Raw genomic sequence first — 20,621 nt, 5'->3', positions numbered from 1 at the left:
CCAACCTCTCTACATTACACATTATTTCTCCTTCTCACACTCTTCCTGTGATCCACTCAACACAACCCACTCCCTTGTGGACTCTACACATCCCTATTCTGGGCTTTAGCTATGCCATAATATACTCTCTTCCTACACAGAGAAATTCTTCCTTCAAAATATAGTTTAGGCACTGTCCTCCAATTCTTAACCTGGGGTCCTTGAACTTGACTTTAATATTTTGATAACTACTTCAATGTACTTGGTTTCCTTTGCAATCCTATATATAGCTCAATCATTTAAAAACATTATTGCAAGAAAAAGTCCACAGGCTTCCCTGGACTGCCAGAGGGATCCATAACATAAAAAATGTGAGCACTTAACTGCCGGCTGGTTCAGAGCCTTCCTTTTCCAGTATCACATTTCACTTCTCCAACTTACTTGTCTTAATTCTCTACTAAAAGTGCAAGTCCTCTGAGGAGGGACTTTGCATCCCCAAGTTCTAGTTGAGGATTTCAGTAGGCATTTAATATTTAACTGAATATTCCAATCCCTGGTAACTGTACCCCACTTATTAGCAAAACAGAAATCCTAGTAACTTGAAGGAAATTTCAGTTTAAGTCCCAAGTCCCACTGTGGTCATAGCTCTAATAGGATTTTAAGGTATGTGGGGACCAAAATGAAAAGAATGAGGCTACGCCTGATGCTAATAATTCATTAAGCCACAGACAGGTGTTGCAGTGGAGAGCACTCTGGATCTAGAATAAGACCTGAATTCAAATCCAGTTGTCAAAAGATATTTAATAGGTGTTTGACCCTGGGAAAGTCTTATGACCTGCTTTCCTTAAGTTTCTTCAAGAATAAAATGGGTAACTACAGCCTTGAAAAAATGTTTATAAAGCACTTAGCACAATGCCTGGTGAACAGCAGGCCCTTAGCAGTGCACTAAGTGTTCATGCACATGCACTTTGTTGGCAGGTTTCACTTCTTTCTCATATCCTTTTTCATATCCATGTATGAGTTTCTCTGTCTCCCTACTGAGTTTGGAATAACACACACACTTTCCACTGGCCAAACAGCAGCTTCCATATTTTTCATCTAAAAATTTTATTTAAAATACTGAACCTGAAAAATAGTCAAGCTGCCAACCCTTTGCACAGCACCTGAAGAGTCAGCACAACACCCTCTCTTCTTCCTATGTCAGATCAAGGGAGAGTAGAAATGCCTTCTCCCCCAACTCATGCCATGACCCACTGAAAACTGTGGGAAGACTCCCCGTTCCAGAATTCAGCTTTCAGGGAAGGTCCCCATGCAGAGCAGAGTCCTGGAATACAAGACATCAGCCGGGAAAATGGAGAATGGGGACACACCATTCTTCTCAAGGTCCATAATACCTAAAGGAAGTAAGGACCCCATCCTGGAGCTCTTAACTCTTCGATTCCATGATCTGCCGGACATAATTGACAACATTGCTGTGGAGCTGGGGGGCGGTGATAGAAAAGGTCTCTTTGGCTAGGAGGCGGGCTGCCTCACTGCCACTCATCATGGCATGGTACAGTGGAAGGGTATACTTCTGTTTTCCCTGTAGTGAGCAAAAACATGATTCAAGTAGTCAGATACTATAAACTTTTCACCCTTTCAACCCTACCTTCCTGCTGCAGACTTGTGATCTGTCCCAAGAGACACATGCACAATATGCAGGAGATAAGAATATTAGCAAGAGTGGCAGTCATCTGGCCTACTTACTGGTTGCCAAGTACTCTAATTCTAACATTCTTCAGAGCTCAATCCAACCCATTAGATCATTAGTAAGAAGATACAAATTGGGGTAGGGAAGAAGGACACAGATACAATAGAACTCCATTTCTGGAAAGTTATCTATTAAGTTGGTAATTAGATATGAACACTCCATGAAATAAAGTTGGTTCTCTTTAATGTCTGGTTTTAACAAAGTGGGAAAATATTTACAAGTCAAAGCATATCTCTGTCCTAAATATGGGGGTAACCAATACATAATTTAATAAAATTCTGTTTTGAAGAAAACTTAAAAAGTCAGTGAGTCCTCCCTCCCTTTAGGTCCACACAGATGTACAGCTCCCTGGCTCAGTTGGATGAATGAGGGAATCAGACTCCTCTCTTCTGACAAATTTTTTTTCTTCCATCTGGAATCTGAAGACTGTTACTGTCAAGAGCCCCTGGGCTTTCAGTCCCTGTGGTTTTCCAGATAGGATGATCTTGTCCCTAGTCTTAGGTGATCTCCAACCAGTGTTTCCCCAGGGAGTGAAGACCTATAATTTTAACTGTTATCTTTTGGTTTTCAGCTCTCTTCTCTCTGGGTTTTTCCCTAGAGGCAGTCCATATATAATCTGTCCTTCCCAGTCAAAGTTCAGTAAGCCCTAACCATTTCCCTCCCCCCAGTCTCTTATCAACTGATTTGTAAGGAACTATAGGAGTCCATAATCTCCCTTCTTTTCCTTCCAGGAATTTCCTAAGTTTTATTTAATAATAACTAATATCACCTAATAATAAATCCTGTTAATTAGCCATGCCCTCTAGGACATCATCTTTTACAGGAAGACTACATCCTAGTCTTCCTCAGACCAATAAGGCACTAACCCTTCACTTTAAGGTAAACTATAGGATTGCCTCACATATGTTTGGGCAACAGAAACAGAGGCCACTGTAAGGAGGAGCTCCTAGGAACTCACCTGACTCTGCAGGAAATCCTGTACTTTCTTGAAATCTGCCTGGTGGTCATTTTTGATGACGATTTGGCTCCAGCGTAAGCGCAGCTCTGCATTTCGGGCATTTGAGATCTTGGGGTATGTCTCTCCCATTTGTTTCACATTCCCTAGAAAGAAGGTAGGGGATGTGAGAATTGTAAGTCACTCGAGCATAAGATATTAGCTCTGAAAAACTGCAAAAAAATTTTTCCAGATATTCTGGAACTGATCTCAAAGCTTCTAAGAAAGTACTTAGAGACAGACCAAGTGAGTCATCAGCACAGCCACCATTTGATTATGTGTATCACTTAAGCAAAAGCAATATTTTCTTTTTGTCTTTCATATTCAATTTCATTGAAAAGCACTAAGTGGAGATAGAAAAGTGAAAATGAAAAAGACACTGCCTTTAATAAGCTTATCTTCTATTCAATTGGGGATGGGGAGTATACAATATTTGCACAAATAAAGACAAGTTAAATTTGAGGAAGCAAAGAGAACTAATAACTGGAGATTAAAAAAGACTTTGAGCATACAAATGAACAGAAGCTAGTGATTTTAAGAAGCAGTGATCCGAAAAGACAAGAAGTGACATGGGGCAAGTAGGTCAAAAAGCCTTGATGACCATCTCTCCTTATCTACCAATAATGAAAAGTCCATGGCTTTAAGCTTCCAAGAACCCTACAACCTCAGCTTGATCTTTGTAGTTATGGAAAGGGGGAGGAAGAAGAGGGGGAGACTGAACCTTTTATCTCTTTGGTATCTACTATCAAAAGACCTAAGAATTCTTGCCACCAGAATCCTTGATACCATTACATATTAAACATGAGAAATAAAAATGATTTTGCTGTCAGAAATGACAATAAAGATGTATTATTCTCTACTTTCTTTTTTATACCTGAAGAATCATAAGTCTTTCCATCTGACGTGACTCTAAAACCACTCTCTCTCTCTGATATAATGTGAGTCCCTTAAAAGCAGGGACCATCATGTTTTTCTATTTGAATCCCCTTCACAAAGTTCTTTACATAGTACATAGTAAGAAATTAGTACATTCTATTGCATTCATCCATTCTTGGAGGAAAGATTGTGTAATGGCACATGGGGAAGATGGGCATATGGACTGCATGAAGGGGAATCATGTGCAAATGAATCTGAGAAGAAAGATGGAGTCAGACTGTGGAAGACCTAAAAACTTTGGTGAAAAGTTGGTATTTTATCCTAGAGACAACAGTGATTTGTAGCGACCCAACTGTTAAATCCATATGATCTTATAAATTCACTAACAAGAGGAGCTGGTGGTCTACTATGTCAAAAGATCAAGTAGAAAGAGTATTGAGAAAAAGCTATTAGCTTTCGTAGTTAAGAAATCACTGGTAAGCTTGGAGAGAAAAGTTTTAGTCAAGTGGTAAGGTCAGATACCATTATTGTTAAATCCAGAGAAGGAAGTGGGAGAAGAAGAAAAGGGGACAAGAGGACTTTCCCAAGGAATTTGGTTGTAAAAATAGGAAGAAGAATAGGATAATAGCTTGAGGGGAGGCAGGATTAAGTTTTTTTTAAGGACAGGGAAAACTTCTGCATGCTTGCTTGTAGATAATAAGAAGGAACTAAATGACAAAGTAGAGATCAAAAATGAGAGTGAATGATTAAGGGGGCAAACCAAAGTTTCAAAGTATAAGGGTTAAATCTCTTTGCCAAAGACTACAACAAAGGAGATGAGACTTAGATATAGGAATAGGGGAAATAAAGGAACTCATGGCAGATGGCCACTATTTTAAAAGAAGGTGATATTTTCCAATGAGAGAAAATAGGTACAAAGGGATTTGGAACACCCACTGTCAGTCAAATAACAGAGAACCAATCAAGAGAATAAAAGGGTTACTAGGGCAATAGTGAGAACCCACTTGAGATTTGGTGAAAACAATCTCTAGTGGACCTAGTTACACATTTCTGATGGATTCACTCACATTCAAGGAATATGAAAACTGGATGGTGGGGGATGATCAGGGCTGATTATATGATTATGTATGATCAATGACAAGACAAAAGGCAGAAAGTATTCAAGGAAAGAGGTTAATGGATCGTTAAGAATGTGAAGGGAATGAGGTTAGAGCAGGGATGATATGCTGGGAGAACAAGGAAAGGTATGGGGAATAGAAGACATGGTGAGAGTAAACACAAGATTTAAAAAGAATGAGGCCAGAGTAAGAGATGGAACAGGAAATTAGAATGAAAGAAAGGAATCTCAAAGTCCAAAGTCATAGAGATAACAGTAATGGTAAAATAAACAATAGGAATAGTTAAGATGTATCCAATCCCTATGAACTGAAGATATAGGGCATGAAAACTGAGGAAACTGATATCCTGCGAAATTTAAGAGTATTCAAAGGAATACTAACATATATTGAGTTTCTAGTAAAGCAAGGGTTTGGGGTTGAGAACACTGTGACAACTAGGTACTAAGCTCTGAGAAATGAAGGAGCCTGCCCTATGGGACTAGAAAGAAAAATCTACCCAAGAATGAATCTCAAGACAAGAAGTCTCTGGAACAATGTGTTAGGCATGTGAAAAAGAGTATTCTGAGAATAATTAAGGAGATAGACAAAGGTGACATAGAAATTGAGAAGAATCCTAGAATGAAGGGAAGTTTGTTAACATTGCGGACTCTATGGGACACAATCAAACAGGAAGGTAGAGGAGGATGTTGACTGTGGAGGGATAGAGTTAAGGTTGATAAGAGTATGAAAACACAGGGAGAAATTGGAAGAATAAAGAACCAAAACCAGCAGCAACTTTGAGAAACATGGAAAAGGGGAGCAGGAACTTGTAGAAAAAAAAATCACCAGTTGATTGAGAACCCTGATCTTAGAGTCCCTTAATGACTAATCCTGGTATTAGTGTAGGGGCATCAGCATCAGCTTCCAAGGTTGGTCATAAAGGAGCTATTTGTCTAGGCATGTGGTGCAGTATATACTCTGGTCCCCATGCTGCAGCCTCTTTCCAAGATAAGAGAATGAGGCATACTCATAAAACACTCTGTACACGGAACAAATTTGTAGTCCCTAACCTCTAAAACTTCAATTACAGGTCTTGTACCACTGGAGCTTTTAAGCTCAGAATCTGACAGATCTGCTCAGAATTTCAGATGGCCATGATCCCTTTTGGCAAAGAACATCTATTAACTCTGGCAATTGGTCAGACCCAAATCATTTAGTCTGACCTCTATTCCCTCCCCACCCAGGCAATTGGGGTTAAGTGACTTGCCTAGGGTCACTCAACTCTCCCCATCTGTCAAATTCTTTGCCAAAAAAAGTTTCACTCATGATCTCATATTTTATATCACACTATTTCAAATTGTTTTCAAAACTAAAAGCAACCCATTTCTATACAATCTTTGTTTTATACACTTGCACTCAACCTTAGTATTTATATATTCGCATAATGCTCATGTTTTATGATTTTGTTTTATTGTAAGTACTTGTGTCTGCTTTCCAAGTGTCATAAATTGATCATATTTCCTTTCTCTAGTCTCCTCTGCATTAGAAAGCACAGAATTCTGAACTATGGGGGATCACTGTGGTGACTAAACAGCCTGTTTTTCCTGGACTTACCAGGAGGTAGAGGGGATTTCTGCAGGATCTTATCTAGGAAGTAAACTAGCTGGTAGGTCTTCCAGGTAGAGATATCCACAACAGCAACAGCTCCTATGTCTAGATTCTCAGCAGTCCAAAGCTGGGCCAGTTCTTCAGCAGGCTTCATGAGTGAGTCACCAGGAGAAAGGTCAGGTAGATAAGGGGGCCATCCTGGTGTGTTCAACCATCTATCAAATTCAAAGCCTGTATGGTAGGAGTAAGAGGAAAGTATTGGCAAGGGTCTCAGTCATTCTCGTCAAAGCTCCAATCCCCGTTATGCCTAAGAGCAAGCTTCCCCTAGCCACGCCCTGTACTCTCCAAACCCTGATTTCAAGCTTGAGTCTATCCCAAACTCTCACTTCATCAACTACATGCCAACTGCCTATCACCCCTGTGCTTTCATGCGGCCTTGGATCAGACCTTACAATATGTAGTACTAGCTCTTTGGAGGACTTGGGAATAGCCTTGACCTTAGTACAGGAGGCAAAGAGCCACCAGGAGGATGGTCAAAAATGTAATGTCTTATTTCTAGTCCTCTTAGCCCTTAAATAACCTTGGTATGATTACATTATTACAGCACAATAAGTATGTGTGAACTAGAGGACCACCATCTCATCAATTCCACTGAGTTAATACTTTGTTGTAAGGATCCTTGCTTCAAGTATATTTCTCCAAAGTTCTGGCCCTCTACAACACCCTCTGCAGCCAGAGGATTTTGCTTTAGAGGAGCATTTAAGGCCATTTCCCAGCAGCTAAGTGATCATGGTCCCTCTGGCTCCTATACAGTCTCAGCATCCTGAAATGTGGGGTCTCATACCTGACTAGCTGCTGTGGGATCTTACAAAAGTGGTGGCCAGAAAGATGGAGATCGCTTTCCCACTGCACAATCCCAGTTCATTAAAGTCCCACCAGAGTGAGGAGGATGGGGATATATTTTTAAGGACCAGGAATCTCAATCATTATGGCACCTTAAGGTTGAAACAATTTCCAGGTGAGCCATTGTAGACACTTGTATGTCCTTTTGCACAGAAGCTGTTTTATGAGAGTTAATTTCCTTTCAACTTCAAGGTTCCAAACTATTGTCAGGGAAACAGTTACTTAAGTTTTAGCATGAGCATCAGAGTCAAGGTCCTGTTCACATATGCCCAAGGGCTGGAAAGGAAAGCAACAAACTAAAGACAGGAACGAACCATGCATCACGGCCCAAAATGAAATCAAGGGAGGCCATTAGAGCCCAACTAAAGCCCTGAAGTTTTATTTGCTGAAGTGCCACTTAAAAGGTAACTTTTACTCATTTGCTTTTTCCTGGTTTTTCCAAATGAAAACACTCAATAATTCTCTTTCCCTGTCCTAGTTTCCCAGGGATCTGTGGGCAACAGCCTTACCTGGTATGGAATCTACTCTCTTCTTTTTCAATTCAGGGAAATATTCCAAGTAGAATTCTAGAAAATCATCAGCCAAGATGCTTTGGAATTTAAATTCATTGACATAGGCCTGTAACAAGGGAAATGTTTGGTCAATTAGGATCACTGGATCCCCCTAGGAGTGATCATCAGGTATGTGCCCACCTTGAACATTTTGCCACTAACTCCTCCTTTATTCAAACTGCCCCATCTACATGTTCCTCTTCTTTTTTCTTCTCCATCAGGGGTTAACTATACCTTAAGGAAATTGTCAAACTTGTCCTGGTCTCCTACCAGGTGGGCCAGGTAGGAGACAAAGCAGAATCCTTTCTCATAAGGGGTTTCATTGTAGGTATCATCAGGATCAACACCTGGTAGAAGAGAGAGTACCCAACGGCTGAATTATTCATCACCATAACCCCTCAATCCTATTCTATATTTTCCAAACCAGGCAGATTAAAATATAGTTTGTCCTACAGAAAATGATCAAGAAATTCCCCCAGGCTATTTATTCCGCCCATGGCAATTCATTTAAAGAAGTGCTCTTAACCTTGTATCCATGAACTTAAACCCATTCTGCTAATTTAATTTCAAAATAATTTTTTAATAATTTTCTGTATTTATTCTGAGAAGAGAGTTACATCACAAAAAAGGTTTCAGGACTTTGTTTTTACAAAGGAGTCCTTATAGGACCATTAACCACAGGAAATTCTAACCAACAGGCACAAACCAACATACCTTCCACAGAAACTGTAGGTGCTCTTATCCCTAATAAAATTATTTACTAGAGATGAAAAAATTTGGAAAGTGGCTAAGGACACATTATCAATTCTCTGGGATTTGGGTCAAATCATATCTTTTAATCTGCTCTTGGCTATGATGAGATTTCATGCAACTCCACAGACAAACATGACCAAAAAAAAAAAAAAAGATTTTGACTACAGCAAAAAGTATTCATTTCCTAATTTTAAATAGCATTATACCAAACTTATAGAAGTTGCTTCTTGTTGATCTTCAGAGCAAGTCAGAACCATGTTTTATCTGTCCTGGTTTCGACTCTTCTCCTGGCCCTACTTCAGGTAGGCTTCACTTCATTTCTAACTCTCTAGACCCATCCTCACTCCACTTCTAAACCATGTTCAAATCAACTCTGCCATTGTTCCTGGCCTACTCATACTTGTCTAAAATTTCCCAAAATTTAGAGTGCTCCTCTCTGGCCACCCCCCCTTTTTTTTTGATTTTTGTTTTTATATCCACAGGACTTGTAAAGAGCTCAGCATACGCTAAGTGCTTAATAAATGCTTTTAACTTCATCCATTCATCCTGATGAAATGGCTCAAGAACAGTCCTTTCCCCAAAAAGTAGGTAGGCCCCCAGCCATTACAAAACCCAGGTCCCCGAGGGATTACCCAGAGGTGCCTTCTCTCTGACCTGGCTCAATCTTTACTCGGAGTTTGTTCAGTGGGTGGTCCTCTCCAGTGATGTCCATGTGCTGCCGAAGGAGCGCCCTCCCAGTGGCAGCTTCCAGGCATGTATAAGCAGCACCTGGAGAAAAAGAAAGATGCCAACATGTCAGGTTGCTCAGAGGAAATGCCTCTGTGCTGAAGGAGACCCTATAGTGCTCAGGGGTACAGCACCCACCTGGCAGGGGCTATAGACCAGAATGGCCCTCTGCCTGGCTGACAGGCCTCAGACTCCACTGGGTCTTCATGCTTCCAAGGAATCTGAGGTTTGGTCACAACTGACCCCAAACTCAGATTTTCCTCTAAACAAAACTATGTTCAGAGGTAGGAACTTAAGGGATTTTCATTTGTTTATTTTAGACACCAAGAGGATTCACTGCTCTGAATTTCTCCCTAAGCATCTGTGATTCTTCCTTCAGGCTTCACAAATGCTGTCTATGACCCATCATGAAATTAGCTGGCTCTACACATGCTTGGGTATGTGGCCCAAGGAGTCCAAGGAACACAGGTTCAGGGGATCCCTGGTTCATTTAGGCCTCCAATGTTCCCCTGAAGACGAGCACGTAATTATAGCTTCTGGAGGAAGAAGAGCTTCAGATGCTTTAGGTCAAGTTGCTGATCACTCATTAGTTTTATTGAGATTCATTTCCAGGTCTCAGTTGAACTTTAAGGGCCCTTCCAATTCTGAGAATCTCTGATAGGGAGTCCTGGAATTCAAGTACCAAATCTTACAAATTACTTTATACTCTGTCAGCAGCCCAGACAAGATCTCATTCAGAAGAGTTGCATTGACTCTCCTCCAGCTATCAGAGTCTGAAAGAATCTGGATTAATGGGAGTAAAAGTCTGGTTACACTTTCTTCCCTTCTCAATAGCAAACTCTGTGGAACTAATGTTGGCCCAATACTTCCTCTACCTTCAAATCCCTCAACGCTTTGGTCTATCTCTAATTACAGCTTGCCCAATTCCAATCTGGGATTCCTCCCATTATTCATCTCCTTTGCTAGTATTGATGATAGAGCTGGAGGAAGTCATGAAGTAAAAAATGCTGATGGGATCCAGGACAAGTTTATGCTACTTAATCTCACAACTGCAAAGCAATTTCTGTTTCACTCACCACAGGAGCTTTTCCAAACTTTCCATCTCTCTTCATCCCTCACAGCCACCTCTTTCCTCATCCTGAGCTGAGGGGCCCACTTTGCACCTCTGGCTCTTCTGACACCAGCCCCCCCCCCCCACTCTCCAACTTTCATCTCGGTTCCTGCTGATGATGTGGTTCTTCTCTTTGCCAAGACCAACCATTCTACAGGCCCCTTACCTCCACCTTTCTTCTCCAATTGACCGCCCTCACTGCCATCCCCCCCCCTTTTAAGCTTCAGGGTTTCCCTATCCACCAGTTCCTTCTTTGTTGCCTACAAACATGTCTCCTTCACCCTTTAAAAGTTGCCAATGATTTCTCAATGACCAAATCTAATGGTGTCTTCTGTTCTCATCTCCCTTGACCACTCTGCAGCTTGTACCATCCCCCTTCACCCCCAACCAGTAGTGCTGCACTAAGTCACTCTCTTTCCTTCGGCTACTTCTCTGTATCCTTTGATATTTCACCCCAATCATGCCCATTTACTGCAGTGTCCCCCAAAACTCTGCAGTGACTCACCTCTCTCTACATTCTCTCCCAATCCAACAGACTCAAGAAGCATCACAATACAGGTAATTGTCAGCTTTATCTATCCAGCCCTAGTAGTGTCCATCGTGAGCAAATCTAACTCTTCTTCAGTTCATTGACTCACCATTCAACCTCAGTGCCTTATCACTGCATTCTTATGACAATTGGTCATCTTGTCTCAGGTCTCTAATAATTCTAATCCACTCCCTACCCAGAGCTGACCCACCCCATGATCACTGGCTTAGTAAAATTCAATGTCTCTCTATTACTCAGCATCAAATTCCCGTTGGGCATTGAAAAGCCTACACAACCCAACTCCTCCCCATATGCTTGGTCTTCCTATCCTTGCCTTCATGCCCTAGTGCAGCCACACTGGCCTACTTGCCATTCTGTAAGAGTTTGTACCAGTCCTTTGTATTCCGATGCTTTGTTTCATCTACTCTGTTTTGCAGAAATCCCTGACTACTTCAAGACTACTCAGAAGGCACCATTTTGAGTCCCTGCAGCCCAAACTGCTAATGCCCTCACCATTAAGGGGATCTACTACCTACTCCATAAATCTCTTATTTACTCCTAGAATGTAAGCTCCTTAAGCACTGAGACTGTTTTTTTTTTTTTTTTTTTTTTTTAACTTTAGTGTCCCTGGCATTCTGTACAACACTTTGGCACACTGTAAAAACATATTAAGTGACTGAGAAATAATGTTTGAAAATTGTGTCAAAGTTTACAGCTTTGAGTCTTTAGTTAACTGCTAACACACATAATTATACTTATAAAATAGCAATGGCCCTATGCTGAGCTAACAAATACAAAATAAATGTTTATATTGAGTACCTTTAAATCTATGCTGTTTTTACACACCCTTGTTATTTTCCCCATTAGAATGTATGCTCCTTATGAGAAGAGACTGTTTCATTTTGGGTATTTCTAGAAGGTATTAGTATACATTTGACATTTATATGAAGTCACCTTAAAAAGTGTCTCTCATGCTGTCTTTACACCCTAACTCCTGATCCTGGTTCTGCTCACTTTGTATCTCCAGTGCTTTGTACGGTACCTGGCACTTAGTAAGCACTTACTGAAAGTCAGGGGCTTAGCTAAGACATAGTTCCTTACCCTTATAAGGCTTATAGTGTTGGAGAGGGACAACATTGCAATACTGAGATAATTTTGAGTTAGAAATGTACAAAATAAATTGCTATGAGGTCCCATGGAGAAGACTGTTACTGAGCAGGAAAAATTCTTCTCTGACCCAGGTCTGATACCTCCTTTTCCTTCCTTAATTTCCCCAGGTTTAATAAAATTTCTCTCTCAAATTTTCCAGAAGCATCACATTCCTATCACTTTCTACACTGTATTTTACATAGCTGTGTGTATGTGATGCCCTTTGTCCACAAATAGATTATAAATTTCTTAAAGAGGAAGTGGCATCTTTATTTCCTCTTTGCATTTCCCTAGCCCAATGTCTTGCATACAGTAAGCTTTTACTAAGTGTCTGTAGGTAGAACCAAGATCACCCTTGCTTTTGCTGGCCTCAAAGGCTGAACAAACATGGCACCGGGAGGCTGGCTCACCAAAGAGGATGGTGGAGATTCTCCTTTGAGCATACATAGTGAAACCCTCATTCAGCCAGAATTCGCCCCAGTTGGCGTTGGTGACCAGATTTCCAAACCAGCTGTGAGAAATCTCATGGATGATAACGTCTGCCAGGGACCGGTCCCCAGCCAACAGACAGGGAGTAACGAAAGTCAGGCAGGGGTTCTCCATGCCCCCAAAGGGAAAAGAGGGTGGCATGAAGAGCAAGTCATATCTGTAAAAAGAAGAGAGAGGTTACAAAGAGGCCTTGGCTCCCCCTACAACAAGCTGAATTTTTTTAATGAGAAAAACGTGTCACATGCTTCAAGACGACATAAAGGAGCGCTTTAATATATAGCATGTGATCTAATGAGCCCAGAAGTGGGACTGAGGACAGAATGCTGGAGGTCTCCTGGGTACGGAGTCCTCCCACCCTTTTTCTTTGCTGGATCTTCCATTTACCTCAGAAGGGAAACTGGTTCTGCGGCTCCCTTCTAGCTTCAAAGGCAGGCAGACATAGGGTTTTTAAAGTCAAATCAATGAACCCTCTAATTAATAGAGGTTGGATTCTGAAGCTACCAGAGGAAAAAATGGATTTTGGGTTGACTACAGCATTTTCTTCAGACAGGGAGGATAGAAGAGATAAACCTGAGGGGAGGTCATGATGAAGGAGGGAACAAAAAGAAGCCACAAAAATGTTTATCAGGAATATGGGTAAAAAGGGTAACGAGACACTCAGCTTGAAACAAAGATGTTAGAGCCAATGTGACACTGCACCTTCCCCAAACATAGGGTCCAAACAGTTTTTCTCCAGTTGCCAGAAATTCTTCTATCACACCATTGTACTCATCCTTGGCAGCTTCAATCAAGCAGGGCTCAGCCCACACGCGACTCCTAATAAGAGAAGAACAGACAAACCAGCTGTCAAGGCAACCTCCTCCAAAAGCCCTTAAGAGACGAATATGCTATAGGGTCTCATCAGTGACAGCAAGAGGGGGAAGGAGCTATCAGCATGGGCTGGAGCCATTACCGGTATCTAGGTGGCAGAGAAGCCAGCAGAGCACGACCAAGTACACCACCAAAGTACAAATCAGACTCAAAATGCAGCTAGGTCCCAAACCCACAGGGCCCAAATCAGAAGAGCCATGACTTTAGGACAGGTGTATGATGCATACAGTGGCTATGCCACCAAGGTGGCAATTCTGGATCAAAAAAGGGTAAGAAATGGGGAAGGGCAAGGACAGAAGAAAAACTAGGGAGTAAGCAGGATTAGGGAACAACAGTCACAAAACCACCCCATTTGTTCCTCTCCAAACCCTATAGTGGTAGCAAGAAAGAGAATCTCAGACTTACACGAACTGATGTTAAATGAAATAAGCAGAACCAGAAGATCACTATACACAGCAACAAGATTATATGATCATCAATTCTGATGTATGTGGACCTCTTCAACAATGTGATGATTCAAACCAGTTCTAATTGTTCAGTGAAGAGAGCCATATACACTCAGAGAAAGGATAGCGGGAACTGAGTGTGGACCACAACATAGAATTTTTACTCTTTCTGTTGATGTTTGCTTGCATTTTGTTTTCTTTCTCAGGTTTTTTTTTTCCTTCTTGATCCTTTTTTTTTTTTTTTTTTTTTTTTTGTGCACAAGATAACTGTATAACTATGTATGCATATATTGGATTTAACATATATTTTTACATATTTAACATGTACTGAATGACCTTCCATCTAGGGGAAGAGGGTTGGGAGGAGGGGAAAATTTGGAACAGAAAGTTTTGCAAGGGTCAATGTTGAAAAATGTTCGTAAATAAAATACTTTAACAAAATTTTAAAAAATAACAATAAGAAAGAGAGAATCTTGGTCCACCATCAGCTAATTTTTAAATATTGCCCTGAAAAAATCTGGCTTCAGGATTTGAGGATTCCAAGGCACTTTTTCCCCAAGACAGGTTAATGCTTTAGGAAATAAATTCAAGGTTTCAAATTGCAGACCAATAGTTAACCAATAGAAATAATATGTGGACTACCAAATTACCTGCTTAGTTTACATATGTTGCACAAAGTAACCCTACTACACTTCAGTTTGTCTGCATCTATTTGAAGGTCTGAAAGAATCAGAGACTGAACAAGGCACTTCCTAGGTAAAGGACAAAACTTTTTGCATCAAAGGAAAGGCATGAAATTGTGCTGTCATATATTTTCTTGTCTCTAGGACTTTGAACCTAATAAAACCAGTGTTTAGATTCATTAAAGAATAAGTACCTCTTAAAAATGGGGAGAGGGGCAGCTAGGTGGCGCAGTGGATAGAGCACCAGCCCTGAAATCAGGAGGACCCGAGTTCAAATCTGGCCTCAGACACTTAACACTTCCTAGCTGTGTGACCCTGGGCAAGTCACTTAACTCCAACTGCCTTAGGGGAAAAAAAAAAAAAAAAAAAGCAGTTATTTGGGCATTTATACTTTACTGTCAGGACCATATATGTTCTTTTGCAAAGACAGTATACCCAAATGGTTCTTAGATTTCAATTTCTGAATCCCTCCCCCTTTCTTTTTAAAGCTTTCAATATTCACTTTTATAAGACTTTGAGTTTCAAATTTATCTCTCTTCCTCTTCTCTCTAAGACAGCAAGCAATCTGATGGGTCATAAATGTGCAATCATGTTAAACATATTTCCACATTTGTCATGTTGTAAAAGAAGAAACAAAACAAACAAAAAACATCAATGTACATTCAGATTTCAGAATTACTTCTCTGCATGTGGATAGCATTTTTCATCATGAATCCTTAAGAATTGTCTTGGATCTTTGTATTGCTGAGAAGAGCTAAAGTCTATCATAGTTAATTATTGCAGTGTTATTACAATGCAGCATGTTCTTGTGGTTCTGCTCATTTCACTCAGTATTAGAATCTCTTCTAACAATGCAGATTATCTTTTCATCTGGACCCTTGGCCACAACCTGCCAAAAGTTCAACATAGGGAGTCCACCTAATATGCTTGGGGAAGGTAGGGGAGCTTCCTTTCTTCCTCTTAACATTTCAAGAATATAGAGGAGCATTTTAGAAACCCAACCACCTTGTCATATGACCAAACCATCTCTTCCTATCATAAAATGTCTTAGAAACATCTTTTATTCCTTTTCTTTGAGGTTCCTCAGTGATGATAGGAAGTTGTAGCCTATCCATATCACAGGACACAACTAAGTAATATTCAATAAACTTCTTGTCGATTTTTTTAATACATGTAGTTAAAAAAAATTTCTGATCTTAAATATCAACCAAAATGAGCACTTATATAAACTTTTCTACAAATGGGAAAATGGAATTATAGATGAAATTACAAATCACCATTATGTGAAGCTTGCTTTTCTTTTTAAAAGTATATAATAAATCCAATACATAACTTGATTTCTTTTGGTCCTCCTTCAGTTCTCTTCAGTGTATTAAAAAAAATGCTTCAATGATTTCTCTTTTTTCTTTCTTTTCTTTTCTGACCATCTCTACTGTCTGTCCTTACTTAATAATATCCATTCAAAGAAAAAGAAAACGAAAATCCTTAAAATATGCACATTTTTGCTTGCTGAATTGAAGTGTTCCTAGGACATTTGTACATCAATAAAAGGTTTCAAAAAATCGGGATAAGCTAGTCAAATTGATTATCTAATCACTATTAATTTCTCACAATGTTCTACTCTGCCAGAGGCTTCTTTTCTTTTTGAGTAAAAGGCATATTCAACCAGAATCTTAGGATATATCTGTGACCATGAAACCAAAGTATCTAGCCTAGTAAGAAGAAAATTCCCCACATCCATTTGGGAAAAGCTAGGCTATCACCACTAGTTAAACTGGATTCTATAATGGATTCTAGTGTTGTCATTTATTACACACATAAAATCAATTATAATCAAGCATGTAATGAATCAGAGATGTTTCTGGTATATGGTGGGGGAGGAGAAAAGGGGATTTCCCATACCAGGTCCTTCCAAACAACTTAAGAGTGGATTCTCTGAAATGACACACACCTCCTCATTCTTGGATTACAGGTTTCCCAACTACTGGCCTTTGAATGGGTGGGACAAGCTATTTTCCTATACTGAATGGCTCTGATTGTGAACTGGTTTATTAGGAGCTGAGTAAAATGAAGTCATTATTTATCATTCCACATTACATCCTTGGAACTGAGATTTATGCAACACTTTATCAGAATGAGATTTAAGGTTAATAATGAATACCAAGCCTACCCAAGAAAATCCTCCTAGAAGCTAAAAGCCATGGCCCAAGATAAAAGAAAGAATTACAGCCAGGAAGACTATCATGCTACACCCAACTTTTGCTCCTTTCCAGTAAGAGGAGAAATGGGGAAAAAAATGTTACTAGAAAAATCTGAACTCTTGGCTTTAATAAATTCTCAAAAAAACTTTTCAAATTTTATTTGAATACCAAATCAAACCGACCATATAGAGAGCCCTTCGTATTGAGGGTTTGGGTCCATGCACAATGTTTTTTTCTTTGCAGGAAGTACAAAGAAAGCCTTAACTTTCTCTTACCTCTCTCCAAAAAGCAAAATTCATTGCTCAAATGGCAGTCATTTTCTCCTAAACTACCCAGAATCAAAGTAGCTCAATTTTGAAAGATGTCTACCTCACCCATTGGAAGCAACAAGGATGCAAAAAACAATTAAAATAGTATTACGAAAACTTTGAGACACATATGGTCATATTGCGAGGCAGGGGAATTCAGAGGGCAAAGGATTTAATGAGCCAAATTGATACATGAAACTTCTGAAAGAGATATAACACCCACTTTCCTACTTTATAGCATGGGCAGCATATTCTCAAATCCAAATATTAATAGGGCTAGAGGGAAAGTACTAGAAGGAACACAGTTCTACTGGTTTTCCTTCTAGAAAGAGGAAGATCCCATATTGTTCCCAAGAACTACTCCAGTGGGGTCTACCAGTGATATAAGAACTTATTTACCTCTCTGAGTCAGAGACTGCCTGGACAGTCTCAGTAACCTACCTGGGTCCAACTTCAGCCGACACCAGATCTCCAACAGCCAAAGCTACCAGGTAAGAGGGGATAGGCTGACACATTTGGAAGAAGAACTGATTAGGGCCTCGTTTTTCCCATGTGGTAGCACTCATCACTGCTGTAAAGCCATCTGGTACCTGGCAAAAGAATAAAGGTTGGGTTTTAACTACGGAAAAGTCACAATTTGGAAATCAACCCAGAATAAGGTGAGATTTTGGGACTAAATTTCTGAAATTTAGAGGGTCACATGCCTTTTTGTTAGAAAGATGTATACACATACAAGCAACAATAATACTAAGCGCTCCTATAGGACAAAGGTACATTAAGCATTCAATATTAGAGCTACCCGTTTAAATGTAGTAACATTCTCTGAAATCACATTATTCCAAACCAGAGAACAGACATTTCTTACCTCAATGAGGGCAGAATATTTGCTTTTCACTGCAGGGGTGTCAAAGCAGGGGAAAAAGGCTCTGTTGAGGACGGCCTGACCCTGGGTGTAGACAAAGGGCTTCTTCTTCCCTGCCGTCTGCTCCGGGGTCAGCCAGCACACCTGGGAGAACACACACATTTCAGGAGGCCGGTGCCCCTGTGGCTCTAACAGGAGCACTCTGCCGTGCGGGCCGAGGAGAAGAATGCTAGAGAAAAGGAATCTGTGGCCATGATTGTCAAGACTTCAAGGCCAACTGGTGTGACAGAACACCCCTCCCAAGTAAATCAATGGAACAGACTAGAAACGGAAGCATGAGAAACAATGGAACTGGACAGTACAGTTTCAATAAACCAGAAACTATAAGGTTCTAAAGAAGCAACTTCCTGTTTGATAAAAACTGCTGGGAAAACTGGAAAGTAATCTGGTTTACACCGAACGTCTTCCCTCATGTTTCACAATACACTTAAAATGAACATGTGACATTAATATTAAAAATCATACTATAAAAAACAAGAGAAACGGTTCATCTACTACTCCCAGTATGGCACAGAATTAGAGAAAATAAAATCATTTTAACTATATGAAACCGAAAAGCTTCTGCAGACATAATTATTGAACCTAGGATAAGGAAGGTGACTGAATTGGGGGGAAAAGGTCTTCATAGCAAGTTGATTTACTAACGGTTTCCCAAATATGAAATTAATAGACACAAACACAGATCTGTGGCCAATAGCCATTCTTCAATAGAGAAGTGGTGAAGCCGAACAAACGGTTCTCAAAAGAACTACAAACAATGGAAAGCCAAGGGATGTTCCCAGTCACTAAAATATATATCTATAAATCAAAGCAATCCTCGGGCTTCATCTCACCCCAACCACATCAGCAAGGATGGCAGGAGCAGCTGTGGAAAGCAGTTCGGAATCGCCAATCACTGACGGTTTAATAAGCGCTTTAGTATGATTTTCCTGGCCTTACCAGTCTCCCTTTTCTGATACCGTCATGTTTTGGATAAGTGCTAGTACTTTTTTTCCCACCAAGATCCTGCACAAAGCTCAATTAATCCCAATTATGAGCGCGATTATCTGCCTCTGAGTCAATTCTAAAGTTTGGGAAGGATCAAAAACAGACAAAAGCATCTCAATAGGCGAGCTGAAAAACAAGGTATTCAGGCGGACTTGGGCCGGTGGAAGGTTCCGCACAACCCGGACAGCGGCCGTGGGGTGGCCCGAGGGGCTCCCGGGGCGCGCACCGCTGGGAAGGCCGCCGGCAGCCAGCCGTCGGCCCGGGGTTCGGGGGCTCCGGGCCCGTCGGGCGGATGACGGCTCGCTCTTCCCAGCGCCGAGTAGGCGACCATGCCCAGCCTATGAACCAAGGAGGCTCTGCCGCTCGCCGAGCACAGCGGCGCTAAGGGGCAAACACAGCCCCAGCCCGCAAGAGGCTTCTAATCTGACGGGGCGGGGGGCGGCATGCCGCAGATCTATTCCAAACTAAGAACAGGACGCGCCGCGGCAGTTAGGAGAGGGACTACCGGAGGAGGCCGCGGGGTCCGGGGAGGGGAGGGCGTGGCGGCCGCCGGCAGGAAGTACACAGAGGTTAAGGAGAGGAGGACCAGAGCCCCGCCGCACTCACCCCGGGCCCCTCGCCCACGCGGTAGGTGAGCAGCAGCTGGAAGCGCTCCCCGGGACGGCAGGGCTGCGGGAAGGCCACGCTCAGAGCCTGCCCGTAGTGGGCAAAGGGGCGCGTGTGGAAGGGCACGGGCTCCTCGGACGGCTCCCCGGAGCCGGGCCGCTCCCGCCGCAGGGCCGCCGCTGTCACCTCGAGGCAGGGGTGCGAGTCCAGGTGCAGCTCGGAAGCGCCCTCGGGCCCCAGGAAGCGCAGTTCCAGCGCCGCCGTGCCGCTGAGGCCGCGGCAGCCGGGGCCCGGGCCCGGCGGCCCGAACTCCACACGCAGTGTCAGATGCAGGTGCAGCAGTTCGAAGGCGCGGAAGTTGGAGGCCGAGGCGACGTCCGGGGCCCGGGCCGAGTGCAGGGGCCGCCGCGCCGCGCAGCCCGTCACAGGCCCGCTGCACGCCATCGCTCCAACCGACACACCGGCTGCCTCCAACCGACTGCCCACCTCACCAGCGGCCGTCGCCACCGCCGCGAGGACGCCGGGGGCGGGACTGCCAACCAAGCCACGCCCCTCGAGGCTCGCCGGCTGCCGAGTCACGCCTCCCGCCGGAGCCGCCGCAGCCTCGTCCCCTCGGAGCTCAGGCCCCGCCTCCGACCGGCGTGATTGCAGCTCTGAGGCCACGCCCCCTGCCTGACTCCCTGTCATTCCCACGCCCGGAAATCTTTCTCCTTTGCAGGGGCGGTCTGTCTTTGTCGCCCTTTGTATCCTCATCCCAAGCCTCGCTGGGATTTCCACATACTTCCCTAAAAAAGTGAGGCTTCTCTCCAGCTCTACAAGTCCCTTCAAAATCACCCGGTCCCTTTGGCTTCAGATGCTAAGGATGAGGTGGACTTCTTGCCAGAGCCAGCCTCCTTGCCCCTTTGTCTTCCCGGCAGATTACCCTTTGGTCATCCCATTTCTCTCTTTAATTTTCAGTCTCTCTCCTTATTCACTGGCTCCTTATAAATATTCCACCCGGGCATCCTACATCAACCAGCCGGCCCTTCGACGCCTTCCCTTGCTGGCATACTGCTTTTTTCCTCTTACAGCCAGAGTCCTAGA

At 42.3% G+C, this 20,621-nt stretch overlaps 1 protein-coding gene across 1 annotated transcript; it reads right to left on the bottom strand.

Annotated features, from left to right (window-relative positions):
• Nucleotides 1-1,069: 1,069 nt before the first annotated feature.
• On the bottom strand, nt 1,070-20,111 carry RNPEP (arginyl aminopeptidase). The gene is made up of 11 exons (XM_074308780.1): nt 19,539-20,111; nt 17,889-18,029; nt 17,465-17,613; nt 13,215-13,331; nt 12,437-12,672; nt 9,166-9,279; nt 7,993-8,105; nt 7,717-7,825; nt 6,311-6,535; nt 2,688-2,830; nt 1,070-1,561 (listed from the first exon to the last, which is right to left on the bottom strand). The coding sequence occupies exons 1-11, from the start codon at nt 19,980-19,982 to the stop codon at nt 1,406-1,408; spliced, it is 1,947 nt and encodes a 648-aa protein (XP_074164881.1). The 5' UTR covers nt 19,983-20,111; the 3' UTR covers nt 1,070-1,405.
• Nucleotides 20,112-20,621: the final 510 nt, after the last annotated feature.

Source organism: Sminthopsis crassicaudata, chromosome 4 (genome assembly GCF_048593235.1).
Source record: "Sminthopsis crassicaudata isolate SCR6 chromosome 4, ASM4859323v1, whole genome shotgun sequence".
NCBI lineage: Eukaryota > Metazoa > Chordata > Mammalia > Dasyuromorphia > Dasyuridae > Sminthopsis > Sminthopsis crassicaudata.
The sequence above is the reverse complement of the archived record's forward strand: the minus strand, read 5'-3'. Positions and strand labels throughout refer to the sequence as shown.